Source organism: Myotis yumanensis, unplaced genomic scaffold (genome assembly GCF_028538775.1).
Source record: "Myotis yumanensis isolate MYYU_CA2020_CCGP unplaced genomic scaffold, mMyoYum1.0.hap1 SCAF_16, whole genome shotgun sequence".
Classification (NCBI taxonomy): Eukaryota; Metazoa; Chordata; class Mammalia; order Chiroptera; family Vespertilionidae; genus Myotis; species Myotis yumanensis.
Genome location: NW_027223767.1, coordinates 48,624,372 through 48,642,822, shown reverse-complemented (window position 1 = coordinate 48,642,822; position 18,451 = coordinate 48,624,372). Strand labels below are relative to the sequence as shown.

Here is an 18,451-nt window from a genome sequence, read left to right as displayed (position 1 = left end):
GGTTCGATCCTGGCTCGGCCCCTCCCTGGTGGCTTGAAAGCACATTATCGTCTCGTGTGCTCAACCGTTCCTTTTTCGATCTCACAGATGCAGTTAAATTGCGTAGGCATCTTTACAACAGACTGTATCCAACCCTACCTCTAGATTCTAAACGCTTCACGTTCTCATGAATTTTTACTGTTGCTGTGATTTGAAACAGCAACCAAAGTGTCTGGGATGAAGGTGATAACTCTTCATCTTGAGGATGATATGCTGAAGGAAAACGGCTGCCAGCCATCAGATGGATGGCCCGATGCTTGTCTTCCCCAAGAAGTGGCCACGGTTAAATAAGATGACCTCGGCCACTGGATAAATAAGATGACCTCAGTCACCGGTTAAATAAGATGACCTCGGTCACCGGGTAAATAAGATGACCTCGGTCACCGGGTAAATAAGATGACCTCGGCCACTGGGTAAATAAGATGACCTTGGCGACCGGTTAAAGAAGATGACCTTGGTCACCAGTTAAATAAGATGACCTCAGTCACCGGTTAAAGAAGATGACCTTGGTCACCAGTTAAATAAGATGACCTCGGTCACCGGTTAAATAAGATGACCTTGACCACTGGGTAAATAAGATGACCTTGGTCACCGGTTAAATAAGATGACCTCGGTCACCGGTTAAATAAGATGACCTTGGCCACCGGTTAAAGAAGATGACCTTGGCCACCGGTTAAAGAAGATGACCTTGGTCACCAGTTAAATAAGATGAACTCCGCCACCAGTTAAATGAGATGACCTTGGTCACCAGTTTAATAAGATGACCTCGGTCACCGGTTAAATAAGATGACTTTGGCCACCGGTTAAATAAGATGACTTTGGCCACCGGTTAAAGAAGATGACCTCGGTCACCGGTTAAATAAGATGACCTCGGTCACCGGTTAAATAAGACGACCTCGGTCACCAGTTTAATAAGATGACCTCGGCCACCGGTTAAATAAGATGACCTCGGCCACTGGTTAAATAAGATGACCTAGGTCACCGGGTAAATAAGATGACCTTGGGAAGCAGCTTTCTCTCCAAACATATTATGTGTTGTATTGTTTTTTCCTGGCCAAACTCTGGACTTGGAGGGGGGAAAGGCAGTTTATTCAGGGGCCCATTAAGTTGGCTGGTGGAAATAGTAACTCTCTCCAAAGCCTGGGATTGTTACACAGCTTTGCTGACAGAATTTCTACTGTGGATGCAATTTCATTGCTTTATAGATATAAGGCTTTGCTTTAGATCTAATGTATTTTATGGCAAAATAAGGCTCTTTTCGTCTAACGGCGCCGGCTACATTCACCTCCCCAAGCGAGTCGAGTGCACAAGAAAATGGGTGATGTCTCCGGCCCCTGAGAGCGTATTGTCCAGTCAGCGGTGGGCGAATCGGAGCCAGAAAGTGTGTGTCTGATTGACAGGGAGGAAAGAGAGAGAATACCTTTTGGTGTTTTGTGTTGTTTTGTTTTTTATCTCATTTTTTTCCCAGTGGTCGAAGAATTTTAGAATTGGGGTGGACTCCAAGGCAATGTAAGTTACCCCTTTGTCTTAAGAGGGATTGAAGCTCAGAGTAATGTGACTTGGCAGAGGTCCCGCCTCATAGCAGAGCTGGAGCTGAAGGAGGCCTGAGCTTTGTATTTTAGGTCTAACATCTCGAACACTGCACTGGGATATGCAGAGGCGCCCGGCCCCTCCCCTGACTTCTAAGGTCCAGGTAGGCTTCTAAAAAGATAGTAGATCCTTTCCACCCCAAGAAAACCTTTTCCAATAAAGCTTTAAAATGACAATCAGGGATACTCCATTTTCTTCTTATTTTTGAAATCAAGTTATCACATATGTACAGTCAGACAAATCCTAAATGCATCTCAAAGAATTCTTACGTATCTCTGCATCTCTGGGACCACTGTTCAGACCAAGATGCAAAATATGTTTAGAAGCCTTTCTCTGAGCCTCTCCCAAGCTGCCATCCCTAAGAGATAACAGCTATTCTAACTTCCTTCGCACGGATAGGTTTTGCCTGGTCTTGAATATCATTTAATGGAATCGCACCAAATGTTCCGGTCTGTATCTGGCTTCTTTGGCTCTGAGATTCATCCAGGGGTTGTTTATTAGTTGATGGTGATGACGATGATGAGCTACGTAGAATTCCGTTGTGTTTGCACGCCGCCGTGTATGCCATCTGCGGTGGATGGACACTGTGGTTTTTCAGTTTGGGACTCTCAGGAGGAAACCACAACAAATGTTTCGTACAAGTGTTTTGGTGGACATGTGCCGTGTGTGCGTGTGTGTATGTGTGTGTGTGTGTGTAGCCTAGAGGCTGGGACTAGCGTGGAGCCTGGGATTAGTACAGGGACGAGATGGGACAGCCAGCAGGACAGCTGACGGTCACCTGTAGCAGGAGTGTTTAGATCTTTATCCCACACCTGGACAGTTACCTCCCCTGTAACACGGAGGGACATGCCTTGATTTTCCAGGTAAAGGAACCCGGGCGGGTGGGGGGGCAGCATCTGGCTAGTGCATCGCAGGGAGGGCCGGCTGTAGGCGCCAGGAGGAATGGAAGGTGATGGTCACAGTGGGTACAGGAACTGGTGAAGCCAAGAGTAAGGTATCATGTCCTCCGGGAAGAAAGGAAAGACCCTCCGCTGGAGAAACCGAAGGCTCTCAGATAAATGGTCTCCAGACACTGACCTTTGGAGCCCACCTAGCGAAAGGTGACTCGATGCTCAGTCCCCCTGGGGTTCACCCACCATCCCACCAGCCGCATCGCCAGGCCCGTATGACCGCACACACTCTGCTTCCAGTGAGCTTGGTAATGACTGCGAGTTAATCCAACTGGTCAGCCCAGATCCCTCAGGCTTCTGAGAGAGGCCTTCCTTAAGAAAGAGAAAGACCGAAAACTGAGATGACGGAAGCAAGGCAGCGTTCACAAAACAACATGGAAACAGACAGACGATTAACTCCCTCAAAGCGAGAAGCAGAGGACAATGAGTAACAGAAAGGTCAGATAGAGAAGGAGCTCTTGGGAATGAGACACCAGGCAGGCAGGCGTAAAAGGAGCAGGAGTGGCCCTGGCTGGTTTGACTCAGTGGATTGAGTGTCGGCCTGCGGACTGAAGGGTCCTAGGTTCGATTCCGGTCAAGGGCACGTGCCCGGGTTGCTGGCTTGATCCCCAGTAGGGGGCGTGCAGGACGCAGCCGATCAATGATTCTCATCATTGATGTTTTTATCTCTCCTCTCGCTTCTTCCCTGAAATTTGGGAGAAAAAAAAGGTAGCAGGAGGAGAAGATAAAGTCGAGGAACCTCTAAGATGATAGAGTAGAAGACACAGCATGCAGCCGTGAGAACAGAAGGTAGAAAATGAGCAGATGGACCCTGTGGTATCGGCTCCCGACGACCTGGCAGTCCGGGAAGAAAGAGAAGATGGTGTTTCGAAAACGGTAGCATGAAAATGTCCCCAAAGTGAAGTGGGTGCATTTTCCAGACCCGAGAGGTCTCCTGAGCGCCAGTCCAATAAATACAAAAGGGACTCTTGCCAATATCCGTCCTCACGAAACTTCAGGATGCCACCGCGAGAGTTTGCAAAAATTGGGGAAACAGTTTGGAATCGGAAGCACAGCAGACCCCTCCATGGCGGGGCTGCGAGCCTGAGGCTGATGGGAGGGGCATCAGGTTCTCAAGTTCCAGCTTTCCAAGTTCTGAAGGAAAAGGATTTTAAACCAGAGTTTTCTAACCCCAGTCACCGGTTCACTCAACTGGGACTGCGTGGGGTGCATCCCATGTGCTGAGATCCATGTGGCCTTCCCCAACCCTTTGTCTGGCTCTTCCTTCCAGTTCCCTGGAGAGCATAGGACCTCCCCTCCCAGAACCCATCCCCAAAAGCCCTCATCTATCGCACTTCTTCTCTCCGGCCCACCCGGCTGGAAGATGGGGGAAAGACATTCGCGTGCCTCCACCTGCCAGGTGGCCTTAGTCCTTACCTTGCTCCGAGCTCTAACACCCATTCTCCAGATGTGGAAACCGAGCCTGCCAGGCTCCCGATGGCCTCCAGCAGCAGCGTAGACTCGGCATTCCTCGGGCGTGTTGTTATTCCTTATTATCATCCATGGCATCAGAGTCTCGGGGCTGCTTGGGGCCACAGGTGTGAATCTGTGCTCAGTCTGATCCTAGACTCCCGGTGGGCAGGTCCTTGTTGGGTGTCAGGCTGTCCCAGCGTCCTGCACAGGGTCCTGCACAGGGAGGCAGGCCCGTAGGACCGCACACACTCCCAGGCACAGGCGCTTCGTGCAAAGCACAGCTCTCTGTTTGGGAGCAATGCGCCCTGAGGCTCTGTGGAGCCCAGGAGTTCCAGCCCCACTCCCCCTCCCCCCCACCCCCCCCCCACCCCGGAGCTCTCTGGGATGGCCCCACCCTGGAGACAGCTGCCTGGCGGCCACTGGGGAAAATCACTTACTTGCCCTGCTGCCTCACATTATATTGTCATTTTATCCTCTGTGCGTGCAGGCGAGGGGGTGGGGGTGTGTATGTGGTTTCCCCAGCTAACCTGAAAGTCAGGGACGGGGGTGTTTTTTGGCTACTGAGCACTGACAGTATCTTGTGCACGGTCAGTGGGAAGTCAGCATCGAGCGTGATGCGTGATGTGGTTGGATTTGAACATGTGTAGCTCATGCCGGACTCTCCTCTCTGGAGCCTGGGCTCCGTTTTCTCAGCCTCCCCTGTTGAAATAGGCTCCGGGTCCTTCCCTCGGCCTCTTTCTCCTCCAATTCCCCTCTGCCTCCGCCCCTGCCGCCCCCCGCCCCCCCAATCTCACATTTCCCCTGGGGAAGGTGGAGGTTCCAGCTGCAGAGGCCTGGCTCAGGCTGCTGCCTCATTGCTCACGACACCCCAACTTCATAGGCAGGGGTGCTGGGGACATCAGAGCCACAAGCCCTCGTGCATATGGGTGACCCCCGTGAAGGAGGCAGGCAGAGCATGCTGGTTTCTCTGGGTGCTGTTGATAGATAAGTGACGTGGCGAGGCAGAGAAGGGGCGGGAGGTGATAGTGGACTTGCTGGAGGAAGGGAAAGCTACACTGAGGCCTGGACAGAGCGAAGGAATGGAGCAGGTGAAGAGGTAATGGGTTGGGGCAGGTATGCCAGGCCACAGCACAGCTGCACCAGGGAGGGGTGGTGAGATGCAGATGAGAGAGGGAAAGAGAGGCCCGGCAGCTGGGGTGTGGAGGAGGGAGCAGAGTGGCTGGAGATGAAGCTGCAGCTGGAGACGAGGCCCCAGGGCCCCAGGGACGCCCTAAGTATTTCGAATTTCATCTCGAGAGCAGTGGGAGGCAGACAAGGTTTTAGTCACGCTTCATTTAGAAGCAGGAGTTTCTGAATTTCCTCTTTCTGGGTGAAAGGCGGTGATGAGAGCTGCTGTGAGAGGCGTGTGAGGACTATTCCCAGGTGCCATTAGCTCCAAGGTGCCGTCTCATCTCCCCGCCGTGGGCGAGGCGCCCTGGGAGACCACCACGAATGCAGGCCCAGCTGGCTGCTCACGGCGACCTGGATTTTGAAGCTGCTGTCACCAGTCGGAGGCAAGATGTGGGTCTCTCCAGCTTGCCCCCCGGCCGAAGGCTCTGTCTGGATCCTGTGTGCGGCCTCCTCAGCTTGCCTGGGGGTGGGGCTTGAAGTTTGGGGAACAGCAAGGTCTGGTTCACGTTTGCAGAGCAGGCCCGTGTTGCTTCTGCTGGCCCTGCCGTGGGAGGTTTAGAAAGGATGTGGGATTCAGACTCCGAGAAGCACAGCTTGGCTACCACGGTTGCTTATCCCTCTCCGTACACCCGATTCCGTTAGTTCAGACAGAACCATGTGCACATCACCCGACGGGCACTTCCCCCTTAAAAGACAGAAATCTGTTATCCTTAATCCCTTTCCTCCCTTAGCTGTTTCCACAGTTCATTCTGCCATCAAATCCTCTGTATTCTGTTAAAGGAAAAAAATTTGTTCAGTCCCAGGGTTAGAAATATAAATGCCTTCGCAGACCAGGCATGCCAGCTTGTGAAAGGCAAGAGGGAGGAGTGGGGCCTGTGGCTAACGGGAGATGCTTGCTCCGCTAAGGACTTCTTCAGGTGTGCCTGTGTGCGGCCCCCGTGTGGCTGGCACCCTGGGAATCTGTGACTCTGTCTGATTGATGATCATCTCACTTCCCTCTCCCAGTCTGTGCGGCAGCCCTTGTCTGGAAGCCTTGCTGTAAGTACATCCTCGTTCTAGCTTTCCCCACACTCTGTCTCTAGAATCATCTTCCTAAAATGGCAAATGTGCCTTCGAGGGCCAGCCTACCAGTTGCCAAAACAAAATAGATGGGCGCTAGGTGAGTAGCTGGTTTTGGTGCTGGGAGACTGATATTATTCATTTTCTGTCCGGAGAGTGGGTGGCGATACAGTTCAAGGCCAGGGAGGATGGTAAAAGCTCGGACAGCGTGCACGCAGCTGGTGACAGGGCATTAGGGGTCCAGAGCCTCTGCATTCCGAGAGACATCGGAACAACCCTGCAGCACGTGGACTGGACCCATAGCAGGCCACCTTCGTCCAGAATCCTTCTTACCGTTCGTCTCTGCTCCCTCACCCTTCTCTCAATGAGGAAGAAAACCCAAATGCAACCCGAAAGGGAAAAGGTCTAGCTGCACAGGCCTCCTGACAGCTGTGAGGTGGGAAAGCAGATGCCACAGTGGAAACGAGTCGGACATAAAATCAATGACCATATGTCACTCATCCCGACGCCACCGCAATAAACAGGCCAGATGGGGTGGCTGCCGGGAGGCCCCAGCACCCCCTCGCACCGCCAGCTGTCCGAGGCCATCCTGTGCCACGACCTCGTGCAGTAATAATGCTTCTGAGCTGACTCTGAGTCCGCGGTGCAGAAATTAAGTGAAGGATGCAGAAAACGCCGCTTGCCCTTGAGAACAACTTCTGTCAAAATAAAGGAAAACCTCTGGGCATGGTTCAGTGGCTGAGCATCGACCCATGAACCAGGAGGTCCCAGGTTCGATTCCAGTGAAGGGCAGATGCCCGGGTTGTGGGCTCAATCCCCAGTAGGGGGCGTGCAGGAGGCAGCCGATCAATGATCTTCTCATCATTGATGTTCTGTCTCTCTCTCCCTCTTCCTTCCTCTCTGAAATTAATAAAAATAAAGGAAAATGTCAAAGCTTATGGGGAAACGCCCCTGAGCGATAGGAAAAACCGTGTTAATTAGACTGGCTCCCCCGTGGGTGTGAGCAGCCGAGTGTGCGTCCTGCAGGGTGTGCGCGCCGACCTCAGTGGCCGGCTCTGAGAAGGTGGAACTGGCCTCCACGACAGTGTGGCCGGCCCGGTGGCTGCGACCAGGGCCAGCTGGCCAGGCTGTGAGTCCCGCTGTGTCAACAGAACTGTGTGAACACGGTCCTCGGCTCTCGGGGTCTGTGTGTCATCTCTTCTGCCACCGTCATTTGCAAGTGTGTGTCCCTGTCCTGCTGTTTGTAATCACATCTCCCCACACAGGCGCTCTGCCCGTCATATTTCTCAGTTCTCCGACCAGCCTGGTCCAGGGAGATCTGGCAGCCCCACGGAATCTGCTGGAAAACAGGGCTCCCTAAGTAAGTTAGATCCCCGAGAGCCTGGGGAAGGGCTGGGGCAGGAGTTCTGTGGCAATAGCCAGGGTCGTTCAGAAATCAGCGCCGATACAAAGCGCCACACGCTCCAAAGCAGAAGAGCCAGGGCAAAGCCGCAGCTGTCATTTCTAGCCCGTGTCTGGGGTGGGCGCTCCCATCACTGGTCCCCAGAGAGGGAGTCAGCTTGTCTTGCAAGGCAGAATATGGCCTTGAGCTCAGGGCTGGGCGATTCCTACGTGGTGAGACTCGAGGGCCACCCACTGGAATGAGCAGGGACCTCGCAGCCGGCTCCCTGCAGCTGCCCAGGGAATTACCGGGTTGCCCCACGGTTGTCTTAGGGGATGCGGTCCCATAGGAAAGACTGTTTCCCGGAGCTCTTCCTGCTGGGCTGGCTGGATGCCAGCTCAGAGAGCTCGCCTTTGTAGCTCGCCTAGTTGGGCCCGGACCTGGTCACCAGTGCCTCCAGGAGGCAGTGCTAGAACCCACCTGACAGCCTTCCTCTCAGCCCGTCCAAGGACCAGCAGAAAGACGCCGGCCAGGGGGGCACCTCAGCCTCCTGGAAACTGGGCTGCAAGGGGCTGGGGCCTTGGGCGGAGCCCAGAACCACAGAAGGTGTCGGAGAGGCCAAGGTGCTGCATGGGGTGAGCTCCGCAGAGGAGGGTCCCGGGGCTGGGAGTGGAGCTGCTGAAAGAAAGGGGGACGAAGAGCAGGGCCGGGGTGATGGGAGGAACAGACACTCACACCATTAGCCAGAGCTTGGTGGTTGCTGTGAGTCAGGCTCCATTACTCCCTGGACAATGAAGGCCTGACAGTTAGGCAGGAATCAGAAGATGGTGCAACCAGCGTGAAATAGATAAAGGGGGAGATATTTCAATGCCGAGGGCTGGGGGGCAGGAGGGGGGGGTAGAGAGAAAGAGAGGAGAAGATGGTATTCTCTCAGCTCCAAGCCGCCCTGGGACATACCCTGCCTTAGGCTTAGAAAGAAGAATAAATCAATCCAGCCTAAATGGCGAGTGTATAGGACTAGATCCAGACAGTCGGGAGATGTTCAGGCCAGGGACTGCTGTTTCCTGTTCATAGAAGCTTTTAGATTTTTTAAACCAGTGGTTCTCAACCTTCCTAATGCCGCGACCCTTTAATACAGTTCCTCATGTTGTGTCGACCCCCCAACCATAAAATTATTTTCATTGCTACTTCATAACTGTAATTTTGCTACTGCTATGAATTGTAATGTAAATATCTGATGTGCAGGATGTATTTAGGCGACCCCTGTGAAAGGGTCGTTCAACCCCTAAAGGGGTCGCGACCCACAGGTTGAGAACCGCTGTTAAAGAAGGATGGGGCCCACGAAATGGCCCGTTTGTCTGCCAGTGATGGGGCCACTGCCTTGCTGATTGGATTCGTAAAGTCAACTGACACCCATTTACGGCGAGTGTGGCAGTCCCCGAGAGGCATGACTTCACACTGGCCTGTTTACCTTTGTCTGGTGACAAGGGGTCTTAGCGGGATCAGGTCATTCCCGGGAGACGCAGCCTCGACCCATTTAATGGCAGGCTGCTCTGGAGCCTCCGTTTTGCAGAACGAAGAGCTATCACGGAAGACTTGCTATTTGGTTGCTTGGAAACGAGTGCTTTTACTGCCCAAAGGCGTCCCCAAGCCCTTCTGGGGAGGCGAGGCGAGCCGCCAACCGCTCTCCCAAGTCATAAATTTCTTAGGAGCAGGGCATAACTCGGTAGAGCAAGAAGATGGGGATTTTAGTGGCGATGGTCCCCTTGCAAAGGGCACCAGCCTGCCTGGCCCCCTTGTCTGGCTCCCGCCGTCTGTTACACAAGCACCTGTTCATCTGCGTTCCCACGGGCCAGGTCACCACGCAGTGTGAGGATGGGCAAGTATCTAGGGACCAGCAGCAACCAGCAGTGATTCTGTGACATCTTGCGATCGAAAACACTCGGCCGCCCAGGGAAGTTGGTGGGGAGCCCACGCAGCTCTGGCCTCCAGGCTGTCCCCACAGGCCCTCTGGCCTTGTGAACGTCATCCCTTGCTCTTGGGCTAAATGTTTTAAGTACACGTCCAGGCTGGTAGGAGGTGGAGGTGCCTTCCAGGCCGCTGTGGGGAAGGTCGGTGGTGTGGCCTCCAGCCCCTGCCCCTCCTTGAAGAAGCATCTCCTTGTCCATGGCCAACCCTGAGATTTGTCGGGGTCTACAGGCCCGTGGGGGTAACATTGCTCGGGTCCTGCTGCAGTGGTTCTGAGGGGCTCTGAGCTCCGGTCAGCCCGGGGTCAGGTCACCTGTGCTCTCAGCCGCACAGCAGGGGACACGATGCCGTGATATCCCACGCGTGGGTGATGGAGAAAGAGCGCCTCCCTGTCTGGGAGGTGCGTTTCGGGGCAGCGGGGCAAGGGGGCAGCCTGGGGCTAAAGCCTCCCTCTCCCTGCCTGTCCGTGAGCTTCGGGACAGTCCAGTTGCGCCAGGGCCTAGGTCCCTACCCAAGTCTTTGTGACTCGGAATCCCTGTGCCTTTTCCTCTCACCTCCTTCTCTGTTTTTTGTTTTGTTTTGTTCTGTTGATCCTCACCTGAGGGTATTTTTCCCATTGATCGTTAGAGAGAGTGGAAGGGACGGGGAGAGACAGAGAGGGTGCTGGGAATCAAACCTGAGACCCTTCAGGCCGAGGGCCGATGCTGTATCCACTGAGCCAAACCGGCTAGGGACTTCTCTATTCTTTTGCTCATCTCACTCATTTGTTTCATTCATGCGTTCGCCACCACGAGCCACGCTCGGTGCCATGACACGCAGCAGGACATCAGTGTGGCTGAGGAACGCCAGCCCCGACACAGGAAGTGTGCGACTTGCCCACCCTTGCCTTCTCTGTGTCTCTCCCCCGAGCTGAGCCCCAACGAGGGGGGCTGGTTCCCGTCAGTCACTCCACCAGAGCCTCAGGCAGCCTTTTCTCGAGCAGGGTCCTTCCTTCTACATGTGGATTCCAGAGCCATGGAGATGCAGGAGATCCCCAAGGCAGGGCTGTGGCCCCCCACCCGAGGCAGCTCAGAGACCTGTGGTCAGGGGAGAGGGGTGGTGAGGAGTGTTGTCTATAAAACACAGAGGAAAAGGAAGGGCAGTGATGTGTGTCATCGTGCTGAACCGGGGCGCTGGGGCCTGGAAGGTCTTGTACTTGGATGTGCTGGTGCGGAACCAGTGTCAGGTGTAATGAGGAAGGAACCAGTGTGATGTCAAGGGTGAGAACCCCCACCACTGCCCTCACTGGGTGGAGGGGGGCGGCAGCTGCAGGTGGGGGTGAGGAGTAAAGTACACCCCCTTCCAAGTGGTTGCTGCACCCAGGCCCGCTCAGCCGCCTGGAGGTGGTTCTCATAGTGCAGGACCATGGAGCCTGCCCCTTCCAGGGCCCAGGGCGCAGAGAGGAGGGTGTCCAGGCAACAGCTTTGCATCTCAGGAGTGGGACCAGCCAGGTGAGTGATGACCTGGAAGAAGAAAGAGTCTGGACACTCTTCTTTCAGTGAGAAGGGTGGGGAGGGGAGCAGGCGGGGAGGGTGCGAGGGAAGAACACTCCCTCCATTCCCTGCAGGAAAAGGGGTGCTGGGTGGGGAGATGAGCCACCCTTTTCAGAGAGAGTAGGAGTGAGGGCGAGAACAGGCTTTTGCCCGTTTTTGGTCCTCCCAGGCCTTTGACACCATCTCCGTTCCTTTTTCTGATGACTAGTTTATTGCGCTTTTAAAATTAACACAGTGTGAGACGTTAGCTTTTCCCTGGTGGTTTGACATCTAAGAGATAAAACTCACTCTCTGTAAATCACACATTGATTTTCCTCGCTTCTGTATTGCATTTGGCCTCAGCCGCCGCTGATGGACACATTACAGCCCCGCCTGGTTCCATTAGGAGTCCAGTCCTGTGCTTTATTACCCGATGTCACGTCTCGTCCCTACAGTGTCTGGGGGGCGGGGAACCAGCGGTGGCTGCCGGCACTTTAACGATAATCCGTCCATCAAACACAGAGCCTCAGCCGGAGCCTCTGTCCTCCAGGCAAGGCTGACTCTCCGGACAGGTGAGCCTGCAGGGCCAGGGGGGTCTGCTGCCCCATCTCCCCCTCCAGGTCAGCTCCCATCAGTCAGCACCCGAGTGATGGCTCAGGGCACATTGTACTGGTTCCTCGCAGTCCCAAAAGGTAGAGAGGGTAGGGCTGTTTTCAGAAGTCTTTTTTAAAATATATTTTTATTTAGAGAATGATGATGGGGAGGAGGGAGAGAGAGAGAGAGAGAGAGAGAGAGAGAGAGAGAGAGACAGACAGACATCAGTCACCAGTTAGCCCGGCTCCAGGGTTACACTACAGCAATTAACCGTGATTCTCACCTATGGATAGCCTGCCTGTCTTACCGCTACAAGGATTCCCCATGAAGATCAAGGGTTGGGGTGGTATTTGGGAAGACAGCAGGCCTCTGTCCTGTTTCCTTGGTGTTTTGTTAAGGAGCTAATGTATTTAAACTTTCCAATAATCTTAGATATGGTGTGAGTTTTATATTGGAAGGAGACACTCATGGCTGTTACTTGTTTTATGCTGCACTGTATCTTTTAATGTAGTAAAATGTGCATGACATAAAATGTGCCACTATAACCGACTCTGGGGGAGCCGGGCTAACTGGTGTCTGGGTGGAGGGGGGCAGCAGCTGCAGGTGGGGGTCTGCAGGGAATCCACGCTGTCTCCTGCATGTCCCCCACTGGAGATGGAGCCTGCAGCCCTGGCATGCGCCCTCACCAGGAATTAAACCGTGATCTCTGGGCGCATGGGACAACAGTCAATCCACTGAGCCACGCCAGTCGGGCTCAGGACTCTTTTTAAATGAGCAGCACATGAAAAGTATAGAGCAGTACCTGACATGGAGTAAATGCTACACGATGTTGACTGTTCAATCATCACTAATTGTAACCACATTGGACATTTAGCACAACTCCTGTTGGTTTACCCACACGCAGAGTGTGGCCAAGAACGCCAGCCTGCCTCGGACGTGTGGGTCTGCATCTGTTCACCATCAGCAGGGCTCCGTCCGCATTTAGGGAGTGAATACTGCGGGCCGTGCACTGTAAGGTCTGTAATGCACAGGTTGTCCTGCAGGGCGTTGGTTGGGTGTTTCGCTCTTGTGGCCAGTGGGATGGTGTGTCAGCCCAGGGCCTCCGAGAAGCAGGTGCCAGGAAGGGATTCGATGTGCAAGAGGTTTGCTGCGGGAGGTGCCTGTTTGGATATAGAGGAGGGAGCAGAGGTGGCAGGGAGAGGCCCCGCCTGCGGTGCAGACCTGGCACCTGCGAAAGGGAGGGGGCGCTCAGGTTGGAGGGAGGTCCTGGTGCCGAAGGTGTTCTCTAGGAAGAGATGCATGTCCTGCACTGGTTCTCTCCCCCACCCCATGCCCAGTCATGGGCTGGGAGCCACTGGGCACAGAGGGTCGTGGTGATGGGTCCACAGAGCAGCAGCCAGGACCACTCGTCGCCATGTAAATGGCGGGCAGAGCTCTTGGTGTCCTCGCTGAGGTTTCCTTGGGAGGAAGCAGGAGACTGGGTGTTCCTAGGGGTAGATGAGGGTGGATGGGGGTGGATGGGGATGAATCGGGTTGGATGGGGGTGAATCGAGTTGGATGGGGGCGGGGCAGCGGGAGTTAGAGGCCAGATTAGGGGCTCTCCTAGATGGATGGTGAGGCGCTGTCCAGCAGCCCCGGTGCTGAATTCCGATAGACAGCTAGTTATGTGAGGAGCCAGCTGCCTCCTAGGAGGGTTGGCCACCCAGGAAAACACAGAACACATTTGCCGCAACCCTTTGCCAGATCAGGAAACCGAGGCTAAGAGCAGAGGGACACAGCTAACCCCACCACCATCACCACCACCATCGTTTCGTTCGTGGCCAGATCTGAGAATCCACCGCTGGCTTTTCTGGAGCGTGGTCCCCTATCTCAGGCACCTTGTGAGGTGTTGTTGTTTTGGACCTAGATGTCTGAGCACCTGGACTTGCACCCCAACTTCCTAATGAGCGTGCTGAGTGATTTATTCAACAACAAATGAGGGTGGGCACCACGCTCCATGCTGTCGGGAATGACCGAGGCCTTGAGAGCAGACCCCTGGCCACTGTGCCCGTGATTCTCACCTACGGATAGCCTGCCTGTCTTACCGATACAAGGATTTCCCCATGGAGATCAAGGGTTGGGGTGGTATTTGGGAAGACAGCAGGCCTCTGTCCTGTTTCCTTGGTGTTTTGTTAAGGAGCTAATGTATTTTAAACTTTCCAATAATCTTAGATATGGTGTGAGTTTTATGTTGGAAGGAGACACTCATGACTGTTGTTTGTTTTATGCTGCACTGTATCTTTTAATGTAGTAAAATGTGCATGACATAAAATGTGCCACTGTAACCGACTCTGGGGGAGCCGGGCCAACTGGTGTCTGGGGTGCTGTGTTCTGCGGAGACCGATGAAAAACGTCCCATGTTCTCTCCCCCAGCCCTGGGCCAAGCTCTGAGTCAGACTTATCTTTGTGGAACGGAGGGGGATAAAAAAAAATCTCTCTTTGGGGAAACGTTAAACACCAGGGTGGAGATAAAACTGGCAGATATGTCATTACCTGCTTAAAGAATAGCCGGCGTGCCGTGACCTGCTTTCATAAGTTTGTGTCTGCAGAGGAATATTGCTGGCGACGTCACGGGAAAAGAAAGCGCCGGCCGTGGCTGGCACAGCCCCCCAGGCTCTGGGGCACAGTTTTCCACGTGCCAGTGGCGGGCACCCCGATAGACGCACCCGACCCCTGGACACACGGCCCTTCGTGGTAGGTCTGCAGAGCGTGCACCTGACCCCCGACCCCACGGCTACTCATTTCCTCTCTGATGTCCAGGCTGCAGATGGCAGGTGTGCAAGCGACTTTCACAGGATTCAGGATCAGCCCGCTTCTGAGCAGGGAACACCGGGGGCTGGTGACACACGCTCTCCAGAGTACCTACCTAGGGCTGACAGTGGCCGCCTCGCTCTCTCCATTGGCTCCGCCAGCCTGCACAGTCTCTCTGACGGCCACTGAGGCGCCTCTGGTTGCTCAGGACACCCTGTGGCTGTGGGTTCCATCTCCGGTCAAGGGCACGTACCTGGGTTGCAGGTTCTATCCCAGCCCCAGTCGGCAATCAGTTGTTGTGTCTCTTTCACGTCAGTGCTTCTCTCTCCCCATCCTTGCCTCCCTTCCATTCTCTCTGAAAATCAATGGGAAAAATATCCTTCAGTGAGAATTAACAACAACAACAAGGCTAAATGGACAGACTGATAAGAATGTTCTGGATGACAGGCCACGCTGGTCACCGGGAAGGTTGAGTGAAAAACAACCCTTCAGCCCGGCCGGTGTGGCTCAGTGGTTGAACCTTGACCTATGAACCAGGAGGTCGAGGTTCGATTCCCAGTCAGGGCACATGCCCAGGTTGTGGGCTCCATCCCCAGTGGGGGGTGTGCAGGAGGCAGCCGATCCATGATTCTCTCTCATCATTGATATTTTTTTCTCTCTCTCTCTCCCTCTCCTTTCCTCTCTGAAATCAATAAAAAAAATTTAAAAAAACCACACACTCACACATACACAGAACAACCCTCCAGTTTGTAGACACAGAGGTCAGAGATGTTACAGGTGAGCACAGCCATGCAGGGAGCTTTGCAAGGTGGAGAAAACCCAGCCCGCTGCTCAGGCCGGCTTCCTTCCTAATTGGCACTTTTCGCAGGAACACCTGCGGTGTGAGCTCTGCTGGCATTTTCCCCGGCTCCCTCCCTGCCCGGAGGGCTCTGGCAGCCAGCGCCAGCGGTCGATCCTCATTGCCCGCCTTCATTCTCATCTTCGGTTCTTGGTTTCTCATTCGTTTGGCTCTCGGGTATTTGTCCACCTTTAGACACGACGACAGTGACCTTCTCCCCCCTCTCCCCCTCACCCCCTGCGTGACCTCTTCTTCCTCTCTCCCTTTCCAAATCACAGGGACCAATGGCTGCCTCCCTGGGCAGCCTGTGCTCTTTGGGGGCAGGGGGTGGTGGTTCCCCCCGCCTCCCGAGCCCCAGGAGAGCAGGGAAGAGGGACCTGCTCTGTGGCCACCCATCACAGAACGGACGGCCAAGGTGCACACGGCCCTGGCCAAGGCACGGGGCGGGGTGGGGCGACAAGGCCCTGGCTTTGTCCCGACCTCTTCAGGAAGCAGAGGTCCAGGGGCCAGCTGCCTGCCCCTGGGAGAGAGCCACGGCCAAGGTCGGCACACGGCGGGGGGGGGGGGGGGGGGGGGATGGGGAGGACAAGAGGGGGAGGCTGGGGTTCAAAGCCTGCCCCTGCCCCTTCATGCTGGGCAGGCCCTTTCTCCTCCGCACCCTCCCAGAGCTGGTGTGAGCATGTATGTAAATCCCTGTGCTGGGCTACACGCTACGTAAGCAGAAAGGGTTAGTCCAAGAATCACTTTTGCTCCGGGCTGCACTATCACTTACATTAAAACCGCTAATTGGAGCAGAATCTTTAACAAAAGAGCGAACCAGCTGTTGTTTATGGTCTAGGGCAAGCATGTCAAACTCAAAGGCTAACACGGGCCAAATAAACAAGGCTTAAGTTTACGTGGGCCGCAAAAAAACAAAAGCTTCAATTTTCATAGAAACGTGGGTTTATTCGATAGAGACATGCTGGATACAAAGGCCTGAAATAAATGAGTCATTGTTAACATAAAATAATAGAACATTTTAATAAAATTGATATATTTTTTAACATTATCTTACCAGACACTGAATACCTGCACAAATTAATAAGCGTCACACAAATAAACCTATTTTTCTTGTTCTCCGAAAGCGAAATATTTCCTGTTGCGCACACCAAACAAGTCAGTCCAAGACTAATGACGTAGCTATTAGCTGCTAAAATCTTCGCTGCTAGTACTAGTGGAGAGAAATGGTGTACCTGCGCGTAAGGCACGTAAGGGACATGAAAGCAACAGATTATAGTCATCAGTCATTAGCGAACATTGTAGTTCGTTATTAATATGTTTGTACAGCAGGATATTGTAAAGATTAAGTTACGGAATTTTTATTAAAACGTTTCTTACAGACGGTTACATTGGCTGGGCCACAGAATTATTCGCTGTGGACCACGAGTTTCCCATGCTTGGTTTGGGGGGGAAACCCACAGATTTTTTCAAAGGGAGGGGATTGCCCTTCTGGTGTCAGGAAACAGCCCTTAGTGCCTCCCTAGCCTCTGACACCTCTGCCCTGGGAGGGAGGGGGCTGTGGCCTCCGCCGTGTTGGGAACAGTCGGTTTGTAAACTTTCAAACCCCCCACCCCCCGCCGCCCTCCCCCCGAAGGTAGCAGGGCCAGCGGAAGGCATCTCGATGTCCTCTGACTTTGTATTCTCCTGACTGTGAGCATGGGCCCTGCCCGAGGCTCCGGGGCCGCAGGGACAGAGGCTGCCTCCTCCCCATGGGAAGGGTGCCTGCAACCCTTAGGCCTGCCCGGCACAGCCCCGCTTGAATCCGGCTCCTCCCCGGACTCACTTCTCGCCCACCCCTTTCCGAAGCGCGTCAGGTGCATCGGGCAAATCTGAGCATGTTGAACAGGTATCCACCCCCCGCCCCCTGGAGTCATGGCTCCTGCCCTTGCAGACGTTTCTGGAAGAAAAGGGGAAGAACAACCAGCTGTGGAGAGCATAGAGCCCGGACCACAGACTCACAGCCCCCCTGGGCTCTCAAGCCTCCGTCCCTGCCCTCAGACCCGTAGGGGAGGTGCTACTCAGTCACTGCAAGGTTCCCCAGCCCCCAGGGCCCTCTGCTTCCTGTTGGATGGAGGCGGCGCTCCCCGTGGAGTCAGGAAGTGTCTCCACGCGTTCTTCCCACTGACCCCAGGCCCCTGGGACGGTCCCCTGCTTCTCCATAGCCTTGACCCCTCTATCAGGAGCGTGCTCCACATTTGGTCCCAGCCAGGGCGTTGGTGAGCTGGGCAGGCGCACAAGTCCCACCGGACAGGACTCGGCGCATCCTCTTGTCCATCCCCAAGCTTCACGCGGGACCCCAGCCACACCTCCTCCGACGGTGACAGTCTCCACCATCGGAGGGTGGCTCCTCAGGTGACTTCATCCGGCCACCGTGTCACCCTCGGGCGTCTTGCTCGTGAGCTAAGAAAACCCTGCATGTTCAGGTCAGGGGTCATCAAGCTCTTTCCGTCAAGGGCCAGGTGGTAAATACTTCAGGTCACCGGTCCATACGGTCTCTGTCCCCACTACTCATGTCTGCTGATGGAGCATGGAACTAGCCACGGACAACTCGCCAACTGCTGTGTGCCAATAAAACACTAAGATCATGTCATTTTTCTGGGTCGTGAAATTTTCTTCCTTTGATCTTTTTTTTCACCGACTTCAAAATGTAAAGCTTGTTCCTGGCTTGCAGGCCCTACACAAACCAGCGGTGAGCTAGACTCAGCCCAGGCTGTTGGCCGCTGACCTGGTTTAGGCTCCTGCCGCGTCGATTTTTGGGGGCCTGGTGCCACCGGAGCTGCCAGTGACGGCAGTGAGCATGAGTGGAAGACCGTCCCTAACCCCGCACGCTCTTCTTGTGTCTGTTTCAGAGGGCCTCGCTGTTGGCGTTGGGTTCGGAGCTGTGGAGAAGACGGTGTCCGCCACCTTTGAGAGCGCCAGGTAGGCCACACCTGCTGCCTGAGCTCCCGGCCCTGCGCCCCATGCTGCTCCTGACGAGCACCCCCAGCCGCTCCATGAAGCCCCAAACTCGTGTGCGCCGGCGTGTTCTGATTTGGAGGTTTCCGTCCTCAGCTTCTCTTTCCGCCTGTGG

At 54.5% G+C, this 18,451-nt stretch overlaps 1 protein-coding gene across 11 annotated transcripts in view; it reads left to right on the top strand.

Annotated features, from left to right (window-relative positions):
- The window catches only part of SLC39A11 (solute carrier family 39 member 11), a 224,310-nt gene that overhangs the window by 164,127 nt on the left and 41,732 nt on the right, over positions 1 to 18,451 (top strand). For all 11 annotated transcript variants that reach the window (XM_070394339.1, XM_070394346.1, XM_070394349.1 and 8 more), the window contains one exon: positions 18,231 to 18,300. In XM_070394339.1, the coding sequence (XP_070250440.1) occupies positions 18,231 to 18,300 (70 nt within the window). The remainder of the gene's footprint in view (positions 1 to 18,230; positions 18,301 to 18,451) is intronic.